This window comes from Chiloscyllium punctatum, chromosome 22, assembly GCF_047496795.1.
Source record: "Chiloscyllium punctatum isolate Juve2018m chromosome 22, sChiPun1.3, whole genome shotgun sequence".
In the NCBI taxonomy this organism is placed as follows: domain Eukaryota; kingdom Metazoa; phylum Chordata; class Chondrichthyes; order Orectolobiformes; family Hemiscylliidae; genus Chiloscyllium; species Chiloscyllium punctatum.
Window position 1 is genome coordinate 21,085,512 of NC_092760.1, and position 13,793 is coordinate 21,099,304.

The following is a 13,793-nucleotide window of genomic DNA, read 5'->3' on the forward strand; positions in this document are numbered from 1 at the left end:
ACAGCCAACTATTCTCCTCCCGAGATTATTGCAGCACCTGGGCTCTGACTAACTCTTCAAAGCCCCTTACTCTCGGGAAGAGAATCTACAACAGCCTAAAGCCTTCATCCAAATGGCCATTTTTACAAGTACCTTTTACCCGCATCTTCTTTTCTCCCTTGTGCTGTACTATACGTAATAAATGCGTCACACTCTTTAGTTTGTGGTGCTCAGCAATAGTCGAGTTTGATCTTGTTGAAAATGAAAGCTTTGCCGGTTACTTTTAAACAATTCAGAAGCTAAAAGGTTAAGCCCAAGTGAGTGACACGAATCCCCAGTTGCCGGGCCACGCTGCAGACAAGCCTCGTCAACGTTGCTGATTCCAGACCAACAAGTATGCCCTACCTGTGCCCAACAATGGGCTCTGCTGTCCCTCCAAGGATACCATAGTCCATCCCGTAGAAATTCAGCCCCAAGAGAATCTTACTTCTCCAAACTGCTTCTGGGTCCAACGTCTGAACGCAGGCTTGTATCCAGGGGATTGGAGAGTTGGGGCCAGGTCTAGAAAACAAGCAGCAGCCAGGTTTTCACTCCAGTTCGCAGCAATCAATCGTCACACTCAACTGGATCCACACCCACAGCAACTCAGGCCGACCCAGTTCAAAGTCTGAAAGAACAGACCATCTCGTTGGAGAGGCTCAAAGCTTACCCCTAATAAGAGTCCAACAGTTTCAAAAGCAGGCACACTGTACCAAGGTGAAGCCATCCACGCTGGCAAACGGAACACGGTTTCAGCCAATCCAGTGTCTGGACCAAACAATCCAATATGGAGGCCACCGCAGGGAGAGGCAGAGGAAGCTGCATTCAGAGGGGCTAATGAGCCATCAGCCAGATCCATCATACAGAGGCCTCACGAAACGGAGCTGAAACTACTGCTTTCTCAGTAATTACATCAACTACCATTGGGATCAGAGCTTTATTAACAGCCCGATTCCGGTTTGTGGGAAATGTTGCAACACTGATGGAGCAGCAACACCCTGGGCCACGATCCTGAGGTGGTGAGATCGAGACCATCCTCTGCTCTCTCAATGACAGGAGGGAATGGATTGATTCGAGTGGCTCGGTGGTCTCAGATTGGGGGGTTGGAAGTCATGTCGCTATAAAAGGTGCTGCGTTAGATCCAACCTCATGCTGGGATCATTTACAATGATTCAGACCAACAACAAGCACATCGACTGGAAGTGCTGGGTGTACGGCCTACTTCAGCTCCTGGACCTTAATGACCTCAACTGCTCCAGGCAGGACAGGGGTGTCAGAATCCTGTCCGGAAGAATGTGCCGGAATCCCAATTTTGACAGGCATTTGGAAAGGGGATGGCGATTGCATGGAGTAGCTGAAGTGTGTAGACTGACAGGATGGATAGTGTGGAATGTCGTGCCCTTTGCTCGGAAAAGACCATGAACAGGGAATCCTGTGTTGCCTTGTTAGAAAAGGATGGGTGACAAATGGATTTCCATCTGGTGAGGGACTTTCTGGGCTGACCCAAAAACCAAAATGGGTGAGTGTGAGGGTAGGAGCGAGGTTCCCAGTGAAATGGGAGAGGTGTTCGAGGTTGCAGACCTGTCAGAGTCTGCCTCAAAGCCTCAGGGTTACGCACTGTGGATCGCTGGCCTAGACTGGACACTGTCTTTCCCCAGTGACACGGCCCTGGGACACGACTTACCGATGCTGATTCGAAAAGTCGTACGTCATGAGACTGAAAGCATCCACCACGGGGGCCAGCTGCTCAAAATCCTGCTTCCCAAACATTCCCGGCTGGTTGGTCCTGGAAACAGGGAACAAGGCACACAACCTTCAACATCAAACGGCAATGCAGAAGAAAACATTTGCAACAGGTTCCCAGCCCAGATGGTTTGGACTCTCTCCACCCACCCTCTTCATCCCCCTCCCCGGGACTGCTCACTGTATATCCAGCCCCTCTTCACACACACCCAAAGCAAAAAGTTCACTCCACATTCACCCCCGATGAGTACAGTGTTAGCTACTTCAACAATTCCTCAGAAAGAGGGCCCCTTCATCCCAGGAATCTTCAAGTTCAAGTCAATCCCTCCTTCAATCTGGACACCAAACCTGCACACAATATGCCAGGGTATGGACTCATCAATGGCCTATCCAGACTTCCTCTTTTATTATTCCATCCCCTTGCAATGAGCACTTATTTCATTTGTCTCCCGAACGATTCATTATACACACTGTCCTTTTGAGACTCATGGACAAGGACACCCCGATCCCTCTGCACTGTGGCATTCTGCAGTCTCTCTCCCTCTCTACATCACCATCCGACCCTCACATTTTCCACATTATGGTCAAACGTTTGCCCACTTGCTGGGCCTCGCCATATCAATATGCCCTTCACAGCCAGCTTGGCTACATACTCTATCCTATCACCCTCAGCACCAGGGCACTCCATTATTAACAATTGGTTGATCGGAGAACAGCTCATTACCTGACAGTTTGTTCACTGCTTACTGACCATCCTTTTCACTGAAGAGCAGCCACCCGAACGTGTGGTACTTCATCATGGTGGTGGTGGGGGGGGGAAGAGCACGGCTCTGGGGCTGGGGGGAGAATGGCCAAAGAGGGTATGGTGGGGTGAAAGAGACGGGGAGGGATGGGATGGAGGTTTCCTTGGTGGGGGTGGGGGGAAGAAAGACAGTGGAATGCATTCTGGGCAGAGGGCGGAGAGGGGAGAAATGCTTGGTAGCCAGGTCCTGGGCCCTGTCCCTCATAGCCCAGCCCTATCCATCCATTATCCCTCTTCACCCACCCACCACAACCTGTTCACTCTCACACACTGTCTATCTACCAACCCCCATTCTCTCCTCCCCTCCCCATTACCCTCTTCTCCACCCCACACAGCCCGGCACACACTCACACTCTCTCTGTCTGTCCCCTCCCCGTTACCCTCTTCATCCAATCTTCACACAGACCGTCCACTCTGTGTGTCTCTCCCCCCACTCTCCATCTCTCCTCTAATAACCCTCTCCACCTAAACCCCACACAGCTTGTCCACTTCTCCTCACCCTCCCCCCACAAAATGACTATTTTCTCTCTCTCCTCCTCCCTCCCTCCCTCCCCCACGCCTGTTCTCTCCTCTCCTTCCCTCCCCTGTTGTTTCTCTCGTTCTCTCTCATACACACATAATACAATACTCCTGCCCGCTCTCTTTCCCCCACCCCCCTTGCCGACCCCAGCTGCTGTTTTCACTCCTGTCACCTGTGGTTCCAGTGTTGAGCCTGCTGTGTGAAATTTGACCAAGATGCATTGGGGGAAGAGAGCCTGGAACTGGGCGTGGGAGTATTTCAGAGTGAGCTGTGCACTCAGTGCCTGTGGGAAATCTAAACCTCCCATCTCTTTATAATGTACTTGGGGACCCTTTATCCACCCAGTTTATTGCATCCCTAAAGGACTCAAATAGGAAATTCCTCGGACTCTTTACGTTGTCCTGTTACCACCTCCAGAATAATAATCATATGTTGTGCCCGACAGACCTCAGGCTAACCACTTGACAGTTTCCTGCATCCTTCCTTTTCTGAGAGAAGTTTTCCAATCAGCTGGGACTCTGCCAGAATCAGAAGCTATGCTGTCCTGCCCGTTAAAACACAATCCATCAGGATCCACATGGTTTTATCAAAGTAAATCATGGTTGTGCAATTTGCTCGAGTTCTCTAAAGTGTAACAAGCAACGCCGATAATAGGGATCCTGGATTTTCCAGACAGCATTTGGTAAGGTGCTGCATGAAGGGTTAATGCACAGCGTAAGGTCAGATGGGGTTCAGGGTAATTTATTCACACCAACAGAAAGCTGACAGTTACAATAAATGGGTCTTTTTCTGGTTGGCGAGCTGTAACTGGTAGGATGTCACAGGGGGTTGGGTCTCGGGCCCGAACTATTTCCAATCGATATCAATGACTTGGATGCAGGATAGAAAGTACCACGGCCAAATCTGCAGGTGACACTCGAACAGGAGGGACCGGAAGTTGCAATGAAGATATTTACAAACCAATATGGATTGCTCAGGCGAAGAGACCAGAATTTAGCAGGTGAAGTTTAACCTGCGGGAGGTTATCCATTTTGGTCGGAGAATTAGAAAGGCAACTTATTATTGAAATGGAGAGAAACGTCAGAGTGCTTCAGTGCAGAGGGATCTGGGTGTTCTTGTGCATCTTTTTTTTTTAAATTGCTTCACAGATCGTGGACATTGCTGGGTAAGCCAGCATTTATTGTCCATCTCTAACTACCCAGAGGGCTTTAAAAGCAGCTACATAGTTACGGGTCTGGAGTCACATGTAGGCCAGACCAGGGAAGGATGGCAGTTTCCTTCCCCCAAGGACATTAGTGAATCCAGATGGGTTTTTCCGACCATTGGCAACGGATTCATGATCAGAAATAATCTCTTAATTCCAGATTTTAAAAAATTGAATTGAAATTCCACCGTCTGCCATGGATGGATTCAAACCCAGGTCCCCGAACATTCCCTGGGTGGCTGGGTTAATGGTCCAGTCAGAATACCATGAGGGTATTTCCTCCCCCTGCATGAATCACAGAAACCAGGAATGTGGGTACAACAGATAATAGGCAAGGCAAATGGAATTTTGGCTTTTATTATTAAAGGCTTGGAGTATAAAAGTAGGGAAGTGTGGCTGCAGCTGTATCAGTGAGACCGTACCTGGAATATTGTGGACTAGTTTGGTCCTCATACTTGAGGAGGGGGGGGGGGGGGGGCGGGGGGGATGTAGTTGCAATGGAGGCTGTTCAGAGGAGATTCATTCGATTGATTCCAGAGATGAGGAAAGGGATTGAGCAGTTGAGGCCTGTACACTCTGGAGCCAAGGAGAATGAGGGGAGATCTAACTGAGGTATACAAGGGGATGGACAAAGCAGATGTGGGGAAATCTAGAATGAAAGGTCACACAGTTTTATGTTAAGGGGTGGCAGATTTAAAACAGATTTGAGGAGAAATTATTTTTCGCAGTCATAAACAGGTAAAATTCAGGACCCCCTGGATGCAGGGAATGCTGGGTCACCAAGTACATTTAAGGAGCAAATAGACAGATTTTTAATGAGTAATGGTTTAAAGGATTATGGGGAGTGAGCAGGAAAGCGGACTCAAGGCCGAGATGAGATCAGCTATGACTGTACAAAATGTCAGAGCAGGCCGGAGGGGCTGAGCTGCCGACTGCTGCTCCTAGTTCATACGATAGAAAGAATAGTGTGGGGATTTGAAACCTTTGTTGCTATCTGCATTCAAAACTTTGTCACCTGTTGTTTTGTCTCGAGTGATATTGCACATTATTTTTCTTGTTTAATAAACATTTTCATTTTCTGTTAAAAGTACAGTGGCAGCCTTTCGTGACTGCTTTCACTAATAGCTCTCCACATTTGAACAGAGACCAAGCTGGGATCTAATGCTGCTTTTCCAGGGGACGATGCAGTCAGCGACATTTCCGGACGGAAAAGCCCATGTGTTATTGAGCACAGCATCCAATGCTTACCCTGCAGAGATGGCTGGGGGGATCACCAGCACAACTTTCAGCTTGGCTTCCCACAAGGCATTGGCCAAGTGGCGGATCACGTGGACGAGTTCCCTGGAAGACAAATTCATCCCGTCAAAGACAAAAGGTCATTTTGCCCCTGTCCTGTTCCCCAGAGCCAGTAAGCACACCATCTTACCACATCGAACAGGATGCCAGACATCTTATTTCACTAACAGTTCAAAGGCAAGCTCAGAGAAGTGTTAAACCTCTTTCCACTCACTGAGTGGAGGGAGTCTGAGATTGTCGAAACTGCACCAATAACTTCAGCAGCTTTAAACTTCCATCACACAGACTGGAACAGCACGATCTTCAAAGAAAATGAAGCACGGGCATTTGTACTGCCCCTCACACGTCACATCTCACGAGAGAATCACTGAATTCACAAGGACCATTAGGACAGCGGTGAGTAACAGCATGGGAAAAGTACATTTATATAGTGTCTTACACAACCTCAGCATGTCGCCATGTACAAATATGGCCAATGAAGTATTTCTGAAGAACAGTCGCTGGCAATTTCTGCACAGCAAGTTCCCGTAAACAGCAACGCATTGTTCACTTGACAATCTGGTTTATTGTCAGTGACTGAGACGGCTGGAGAAACCTGATCAGAGAGACCGAGTGCAGGATCCTGGACAGACTGCAGGACAGAGGGTGGAGGTGGTCAACAGATAACGGACGCTGCCAAAGCCAATCAGTCAGATAAAGTAATTCAGCATGGAAGCAGACCCTGCGGTCCAACTAGTCCAGCCATCCATGTTCCCAAACTGTCCTCGTCCCACCTGCCTGCCATTAGTCACATCCCTCTGAACCTTTCCTATTCACGACCCTATTTGAACATCTTTTAAATGTTGTAACTGTACTTGCATCCATCACTTCCTTTCAGCAATTCATTCCACATGCAAACCACTCTCTGTATAAAAATGTTTTCCCCTGCCCACCCCCTGTCCTTTTAAAATCTTCATCCTCACACCCTAAAAATATGCCCCATAGTTTTTAACTCCTCCATCCGAGGGAAAAGACCTTAGCTATTCAGCTTCTTGATATCCTTCATGATTTCATCGACCTCTATAAAGTTACTCCCTCAAACTCCGACACTCCAGTCTTCACCTATACAGCCTCTCCTTCCAACTCAAACCCTCCATTCCCAGCAATATCCTGGTCAATTTCTTCTGAACCCTCTCCAGTTAAATAATATCCTTCCCACAACAGTGAGACCAGAACTGGACACAGTAATCCACAAGGGGCCTGCCCAGACATCTTGAGAAACAGACAGCGTTAACTTCGAGTGGAGAAGACTAAGTGGAGAAATCGCAGAAGGTCAAGGTCTGAGGGGAGAGTGACAGCTGTGTATTCAAGGGTGGCAGAAGGAGCCATTTGCTCAGGGGCAGGTCCTAGGCTCAACCATTTGTAAGCGAAAGTGAGGACTGCAGACGCTGGAGATCAGTGTGGAGAGTGTGTTGTTGGAAAAGCACAGCAGGTCAGGCAGCATCTGAGGAGCAGGAGAATCGACGTTTCAGACAAAGGCCCTTCATCAGGAATGAGACTTGTGGGCCGGGGGGGTGCAATCTCAGCCCACCTTCATCCCCCTATCACACTCTCAGCTATCCCCCTTCCCCACCTTCATCCCCCCTCCCCACCTTCATCCCCCTATCACATTCTCAGCTATCCCCCCTCCCCACCTTCCTCCCCCATCACATTCTCAGCTATCCCCCCTCCCCACCTTCCTCCCCCATCACATTCTCAGCTATCCCCCCTCCCCACCTTCCTCCCCCATCACACTCTCAGCTATCCCCCCTCCCCACCTTCCTCCCCCATCACACTCTCAGCTATCCCCCCTCCCCACCTTCCTCCCCCATCACACTCTCAGCTATCCCCTTCCCCACCTTCATCTCCCTATCACATTCTCAGCTATCACCCTCCCCACCTTCCTCCCCCATCACATTCTCAGCTATCCCCCCTCCCCACCTTCCTCCCCCATCACATTCTCAGCTATCCCCCCTCCCCACCTTCCTCCCCCATCACACTCTCAGCTATCCCCCCTCCCCACCTTCATCCCCCTATCACACTCTCAGCTATCCCCCTCCCCACCTTCCTCCCCCATCACATTCTCAGCTATCCCCCCTCCCCACCTTCCTCCCCCATCACACTCTCAGCTATCCCCCCTCCCCACCTTCCTCCCCCATCACACTCTCAGCTATCCCCTTCCCCACCTTCATCCCCCTATCACATTCTCAGCTATCCCCTTCCCCACCTTCCTCCCCCATCACATTCTCAGCTATCACCCTCCCCACCTTCATCCCCCCATCACATTCTCAGCTATCCCCTTCCCCACCTTCATCTCCCTATCACACACTCAGCTATCCCCCTCCCCACCTTCCTCCCCCATCACATTCTCAGCTATCCCCCTTCCCACCTTCCTCCCCCATCACATTCTCAGCTATCCCCCTCCCCACCTTCCTCCCCCATCACACACTCAGTTATCCCCTTCCCCACCTTCCTCCCCCATCACACTCTCAGCTATCCCCCTTCCCCACCTTCATCTCCCTATCACACACTCAGCTATCCCCCTCCCCACCTTCCTCCCCCATCACATTCTCAGCTATCCCCCTTCCCACCTTCCTCCCCCATCACATTCTCAGCTATCCCCCTCCCCACCTTCCTCCCCCATCACACACTCAACTATCACCTTCCCCACCTTCATCCCCCATCACACTCTCAGCTATCCCCCTTCCCCACCTTCCTCCCCCATCACATTCTCAGCTATCCCCCTCCCCACCTTCATCCCCCATCACACTCTCAGTTATCCCCCTCCCCACCTTCCTCCCCCATCACACTCTCAGCTATCCCCCTTCCCACCTTCCTCCCCCATCACACTCTCAGCTATCCCCCTTCCCACCTTCCTCCCCCATCACACTCTCAGCTATCACGTTCCCCACCTTGATCTACTTATTACATTCTCAGGGACTTTCCCTCCCAGCCCCACCCTGCCTCCCATTTACTTCTCAGCATCCCCCACCCTGACCCACAAGCCTCATTCCTGATGAAGCCCAAAATGTTGATCCTCCTGCTCCTCGGATGCTGCCTGACTTGCTGTGCTTTTTCAACCTTCTGCTGCCTCACCAATGACCTTCCCTCCATCCAAAGTTCAGAAATGGGGACTGATGATGCAACACTGATGATTGCACACTGTTCAGCACCATTCCCGACTCCTCAGATACTGAAGTAGTCCAGAACTATAGATCAGTCAGCCTGACCTCGGTGGTGGGCAAATTGTTGGAAGGAATCCTGAGGGACAGGGTGTACATGTATTTGGAAAGACAAGGACTGATTCAGGATAGTCAACATGGCTTTGTGCATGGGAAATCATGTCTCACAAACTTGATTGAGTTTTTTGAGGAAGTAACAAAGAGGATTGATGAGGGCAGAGTGGTAGATGTGATCTATATGGACTTCAGTAAGGAGTTCGACAAGGTTCCCCATGGGAGACTGATTAGCAAGGTTAGATCTCATGGAATACAGGGAGAACTAGCCATTTGGATACAGAACTGGCTCAAAGGTAGAAGACAGAGGGTGGTGGTGGAGGGTTGTTTTTCAGACTGGAGGCCTGTGACCAGTGCAGTGCCACAAGGATCAGTGCTGGCTCCTCTACTTCTTGTCATTTATATAAATGATTTGGATGTGAGCATAAGAGGTACAGTTAGTAAGTTTGCAGATGACACCAAAATTGGAGGTGTAGTGGACAGCAAAGAGGGTTAGGTTTTTCCAGAAAAAGGGCTTATGCCCGAAACGTTGATTCTCCTTCTGCTTGGATGCTGCCTGACCTGCTGCGCTGTTCCAGCGACACATTTTTAAGCTCTGATCCCCAGCATCTGCAGTCCTCACTTTCTCCTAGCGAAGGTGGTTACCTCAGATTACAACAGGATCTGGACCAGATGGGCCAATGGGCTGAGAAGTGACAGATGGAGTTTAATTCAGATAAATGTGAGGTGCTGCATTTTGGGAAAGCAAATCTTAGCAGGACTTATACACTTAATGGTAAGGTCCTAGAGAGTGTTGCTGAACAAAGAGACCTTGGAGTGCAGGGGTGGGGGGAGTCCAGAGTTAGATGGCAGAGGTTTAGGGTGAGAGGTCAAAACTATTCAAGAGACCTAAGGGGCAACTTTTTCACGCAGAGGGTGGTACGTGTATGGAATGAGCTGCCAGTGGTGGAGGCTGGTACAATTGCAACTTTTAAGAGGCATCTGGATGGGTATATGAATAGGAAGGGGTTGGAGGGATATGGGCTGGGTGCTGGCGGGTGGGACTAGATTGGGTTGGGATATCTGGCTGGCACGGATGAGAATCAAGCAAGATCTGTACAATATGCAGGCTTAGACTGACATGCGGCAAGTTACACTTGTGCCACCAAAATGCCAAGTAATGACTGTCACCAATAAGAGACAATCTCACCACTGTACATTCAGTGGTGTTACCAATATTCACTCCTCCCACTACCACTACCCTGGGGGTTACCACATAAACAGTGCCTACAGTGGGTGAGAGACTAGGAATACTGAGAGAGAGTAACTCACCTCCTGACTCCCAAAGCCTGTCCACCATCTACAAGGCACAAGTTAGGAGTCTGATGGAATACTCCCCACTTGCACGAACACTCGATAACAGCAGCACATACTATCTACAAGATGTACAGCCAACATTCACCAAAGATTCTCAGATAGCATCGTTCCAGCTCGCCACCAGTATTTAGAAGGACAAGGGCAACTGGTACATAGATTCCCTACAGTGTGGATACAGGCCATTTGGCCCAACAAGTCCACACCGACCCTCTGAAGAGTATCCCACCCAGACCCATTCCCCTACCCTATTACTCTATATTTCCCCTGAGGCAGGAAACTTCAAATACTTTTTAAAGTTTGAGAGATGTAATAACATTCAAAGCCATTGGTCTAGTGTGGGAAAGTGGGACTGAAGTAGGTGCCGGTGTATTTTTGTCAGTACAGACTCAAAGGGTCAAAGGGCCTCTTCTATACTGTACGATTCTCTGATTCCAAGTCACATCGCAGCACCTACAGAAATCATGTGAATCACAACATTGCAAGCAGAATCAGATAAGTGCCTCCAGCAACATACTGACAGGAAGATAGACCCTCACCTGTGTGAGGCCAGCGCCAAGACGGTCAAGATGGTATGTAATATAGGATGTTAAGATGTATATTGCCCCATGTAATGAAAGTATGACAACTCTGGGGGCATGGTGGCTTAGTGGTTAACACTGCTGCCTCACAGCACCAGGGACCCGGCTTCGATTCCAGAGTGGACATTCTCTCAGTGTCTGCGTGGGCTTCCTCTGGTTTCCCCAGACAGTCCAAAGATGTGCAGGCTAGGTGAATTGGCTGTGCTAAATTGCCCATAGTGTAAAGTGCATTAGTCAGGGGTAGGTGTAGGTGAATGGGTCTGGGTAGGTTACTCTTCGGAGGGTCAGTCTGGACTTGTTGGGCCAAATGACCTGTTTCCACACTGTAGGGAATCTAATCAGCTAATTCTGGACATAGAGGTGAGCTTTAAATGATTCAGCTCAGCCTCCCATGACTCAGAATGGGTGGATAGGTACTGAGCTCAACACTGGCCAAGTGTGAATGGAAAATGTGACTCTGGCCTGACCAGCCAGGACGTTTCGGCCTGGGAGAATCCATGCCTGGATTTAAGGTAGGAATAAGTGAGCAAGTTCATCAGTGACAGTGATGGACAGAGAGGGAGCTTCACTTAGGGGAAAGGTGCTTTAATGGACTCGTTTTTTCCCTCTGTCCATGTTGCATCAGGAATAACAGATCAGGGAGGTTAAAAACAATGACTGCAGATGCTGGAAACCAGATTCTGGATTAGTGGTGCTGGAAGAGCACAGCAGTTCAGGCAGCATCCAAGTAGCTTCAAAATCGACATTTCGGGCAAATGAAGGGCTTTTGCCCGAAACATCGATTTCGCTGCTCCTTGGATGCTGCCTGAACTGCTGTGCTCTTCCAGCACCATTGATCCAGGAATAACAGATCAGTCCACTGTAGATCAGGGAGGGACTGATTGCTTCAGTGTTTAAACACCCTGACATATTTCAGGGAGATACAGGAAAAACACCCCTCAGCTCATTAATCAGAGAGAGTGTAACCTCACTGCTGTCCCAGAACAAACCGATCCGAAACATTGCCATTCATTAGAATCAGTCACCAGATCTTTGCCAACACCCGGAATTAGTTCCAATGTTTCAGCCTCCCTCAACACATTCCGACAGAAGGCAATACAAGACCTGTTACTCGGACTCAGGGCAGTGCTGAGCACTTCCTCCAATAGCGAAGGCCAGCAATCTTCCAGGTACCTGACAGTGCTCTCTTTCAGATGTATCACCCTGGGCGATTCAGTACAGATTTCTACAGGCCACAGGCCCAGACTCAGCCCAGTGCCATTTCTGCTGATAGATTCAGAGGTATACAGCATGGAAATAGTCCAACCCAGCCATGCTAACCAGGTATACTAAACTGAGAGTTGAAAAGTGTGGTGCTGGAAAAGCACAGCAGGCCAGGCACCATCCGAGGATCTCCTGCTCGTCGGATGCTGCCTGACCTGCTGCGCTTTTCCAGCACCACACTTTTCAACTCTGGTCTCCAGCATCTGCAGTCCTCACTTTCTCCATACTAAACTGAGAGTTGGGTTTGGATTTGATAAATCTGAAGATTGTAGAAATACCTATTTTTAAGCACTGTTTATTCACTGAAGGATAATTCATAGTTTTTGACAGGTGTGAATTAATATAACACCGAGTTAAATTCATCCAACAGATGATTCAGATGATCCTCAATGTTGACTATCATCTGCAAGATGTATCAGGGATAGTAAATGTACAGAGTGTATTCTCTGGATTGGCACCACCACTGACTCAACAGGCAGCGTTATAATAAGTGTCTAAGTAACCAAGAAATTCAAAGAACAGTGTCTGCAGAGAGAGAGAGAGTGAGACAGAGAAAGAGAGGGAATGATACAGGGAGAGAGCAAGAGAGAGACAGGGAGGGAAAGAGACAGACACAGAGAGAGAGACTTGGAGGGAGAGAGAGAGACTTGGAGGGGGAGAGAGAGAGAGGGAGAGAGAGAAAGAAAAAGAGACAAGAGACAGAGAGAGAGAAAAAGACAGAGAGAGAGAAAAAGACAGAGAGAGAGAAAAAGACAGAGAGAGAGAAAAAGACAGAGAGAGAGATACGCACACAGAGACACACACACAAAAAGAGAGTGTGTGATAAAGAGAGACAGAGAGACAGAGAGAGAGTGTGTGACAAAGCGAGACACACACAAAGAAAGAGAGTGCGGCAAAGAGAGACAGAGAGAAGAAACAGAGACACACACACACACACAAATAGAGAGAGAGAGAGAGACAGAGACAGACACACAGAGAGACAGAGAATATCAATAGCTGACGAGAGGGAGAGCAATGGGACCTTGAGCAGATTCAAGGACATGCTAATCCAAAACAATGCACTTGGTCACAACAGCACAACTCAAACCCAGAGCATGGACTCATACCAATCACCTCCAAATAATTACACTGAGCCCAAACCGACAGAGGCACAGACATGGAGGAGAATTGAGTATGGAGATGATGTCATTTTTACATGTTACATATCCTAATCTAATTAAACAATGGATTTAACTAGTCAGAGTGCTCCATACAGACTAGGGTGAGGGACTGTCATTGTAGCACTTGCTCAGAAAGGTGGTAGGCACTCCTTATTCCCTCTAGTGTTAGATAAAACCCCCTCCTAACAAACTACCAACAATTCAGATGGCGCACTGTATGTGTGCTACATGAGGAACCTTACTCTGTATCTAACCCTGTGCTGTCCCTGTCCTGCGAGTGTTTGATGGGGACAGTATAAAGCAAGCTTACTCTGTGTCTAACTCCATGCTGCCCAAGTCCTGGAGTGTTTTATGGGGTCAGAGTACAGGCAGCTTTATTCTGTATCTAGAACGTGGAACATTGAACATTACAGCGCAGTACAGACCCTTCGACCCTCAGTATTACACTGACCTGTGGAACCAATCTAACCCAAACTATTCCATTCTCATCCATATGCCTCTCCAATGAACATTTAAGGTTGGCAAGTCTACACTGTTGTAGGCAGTGCGTTCCACGCCCCTACTACTCTGAGTAAAGAACCTACCTCTGACATCTGTCC

At 48.9% G+C, this 13,793-nt stretch overlaps 1 protein-coding gene across 3 annotated transcripts in view; it reads right to left on the reverse strand.

Annotated features, from left to right (window-relative positions):
- Window positions 1-358: 358 nt before the first annotated feature.
- chid1 (chitinase domain containing 1) overlaps window positions 359-13,793 on the reverse strand; it is a 37,242-nt gene continuing 23,807 nt past the window's right edge. The window contains exons 6-8 of one of the 3 annotated variants that reach the window (XM_072591883.1): window positions 5,536-5,628; window positions 1,703-1,804; window positions 359-540 (exon numbers count right to left, since the gene is read on the reverse strand). In XM_072591883.1, the coding sequence (XP_072447984.1) occupies window positions 381-540; window positions 1,703-1,804; window positions 5,536-5,628 (355 nt within the window). In that variant the 3' untranslated portion in view covers window positions 359-380. The remainder of the gene's footprint in view (window positions 541-1,702; window positions 1,805-5,535; window positions 5,629-13,793) is intronic. The other 2 variants (XM_072591882.1, XM_072591884.1) reach the window with 2 other exon arrangements.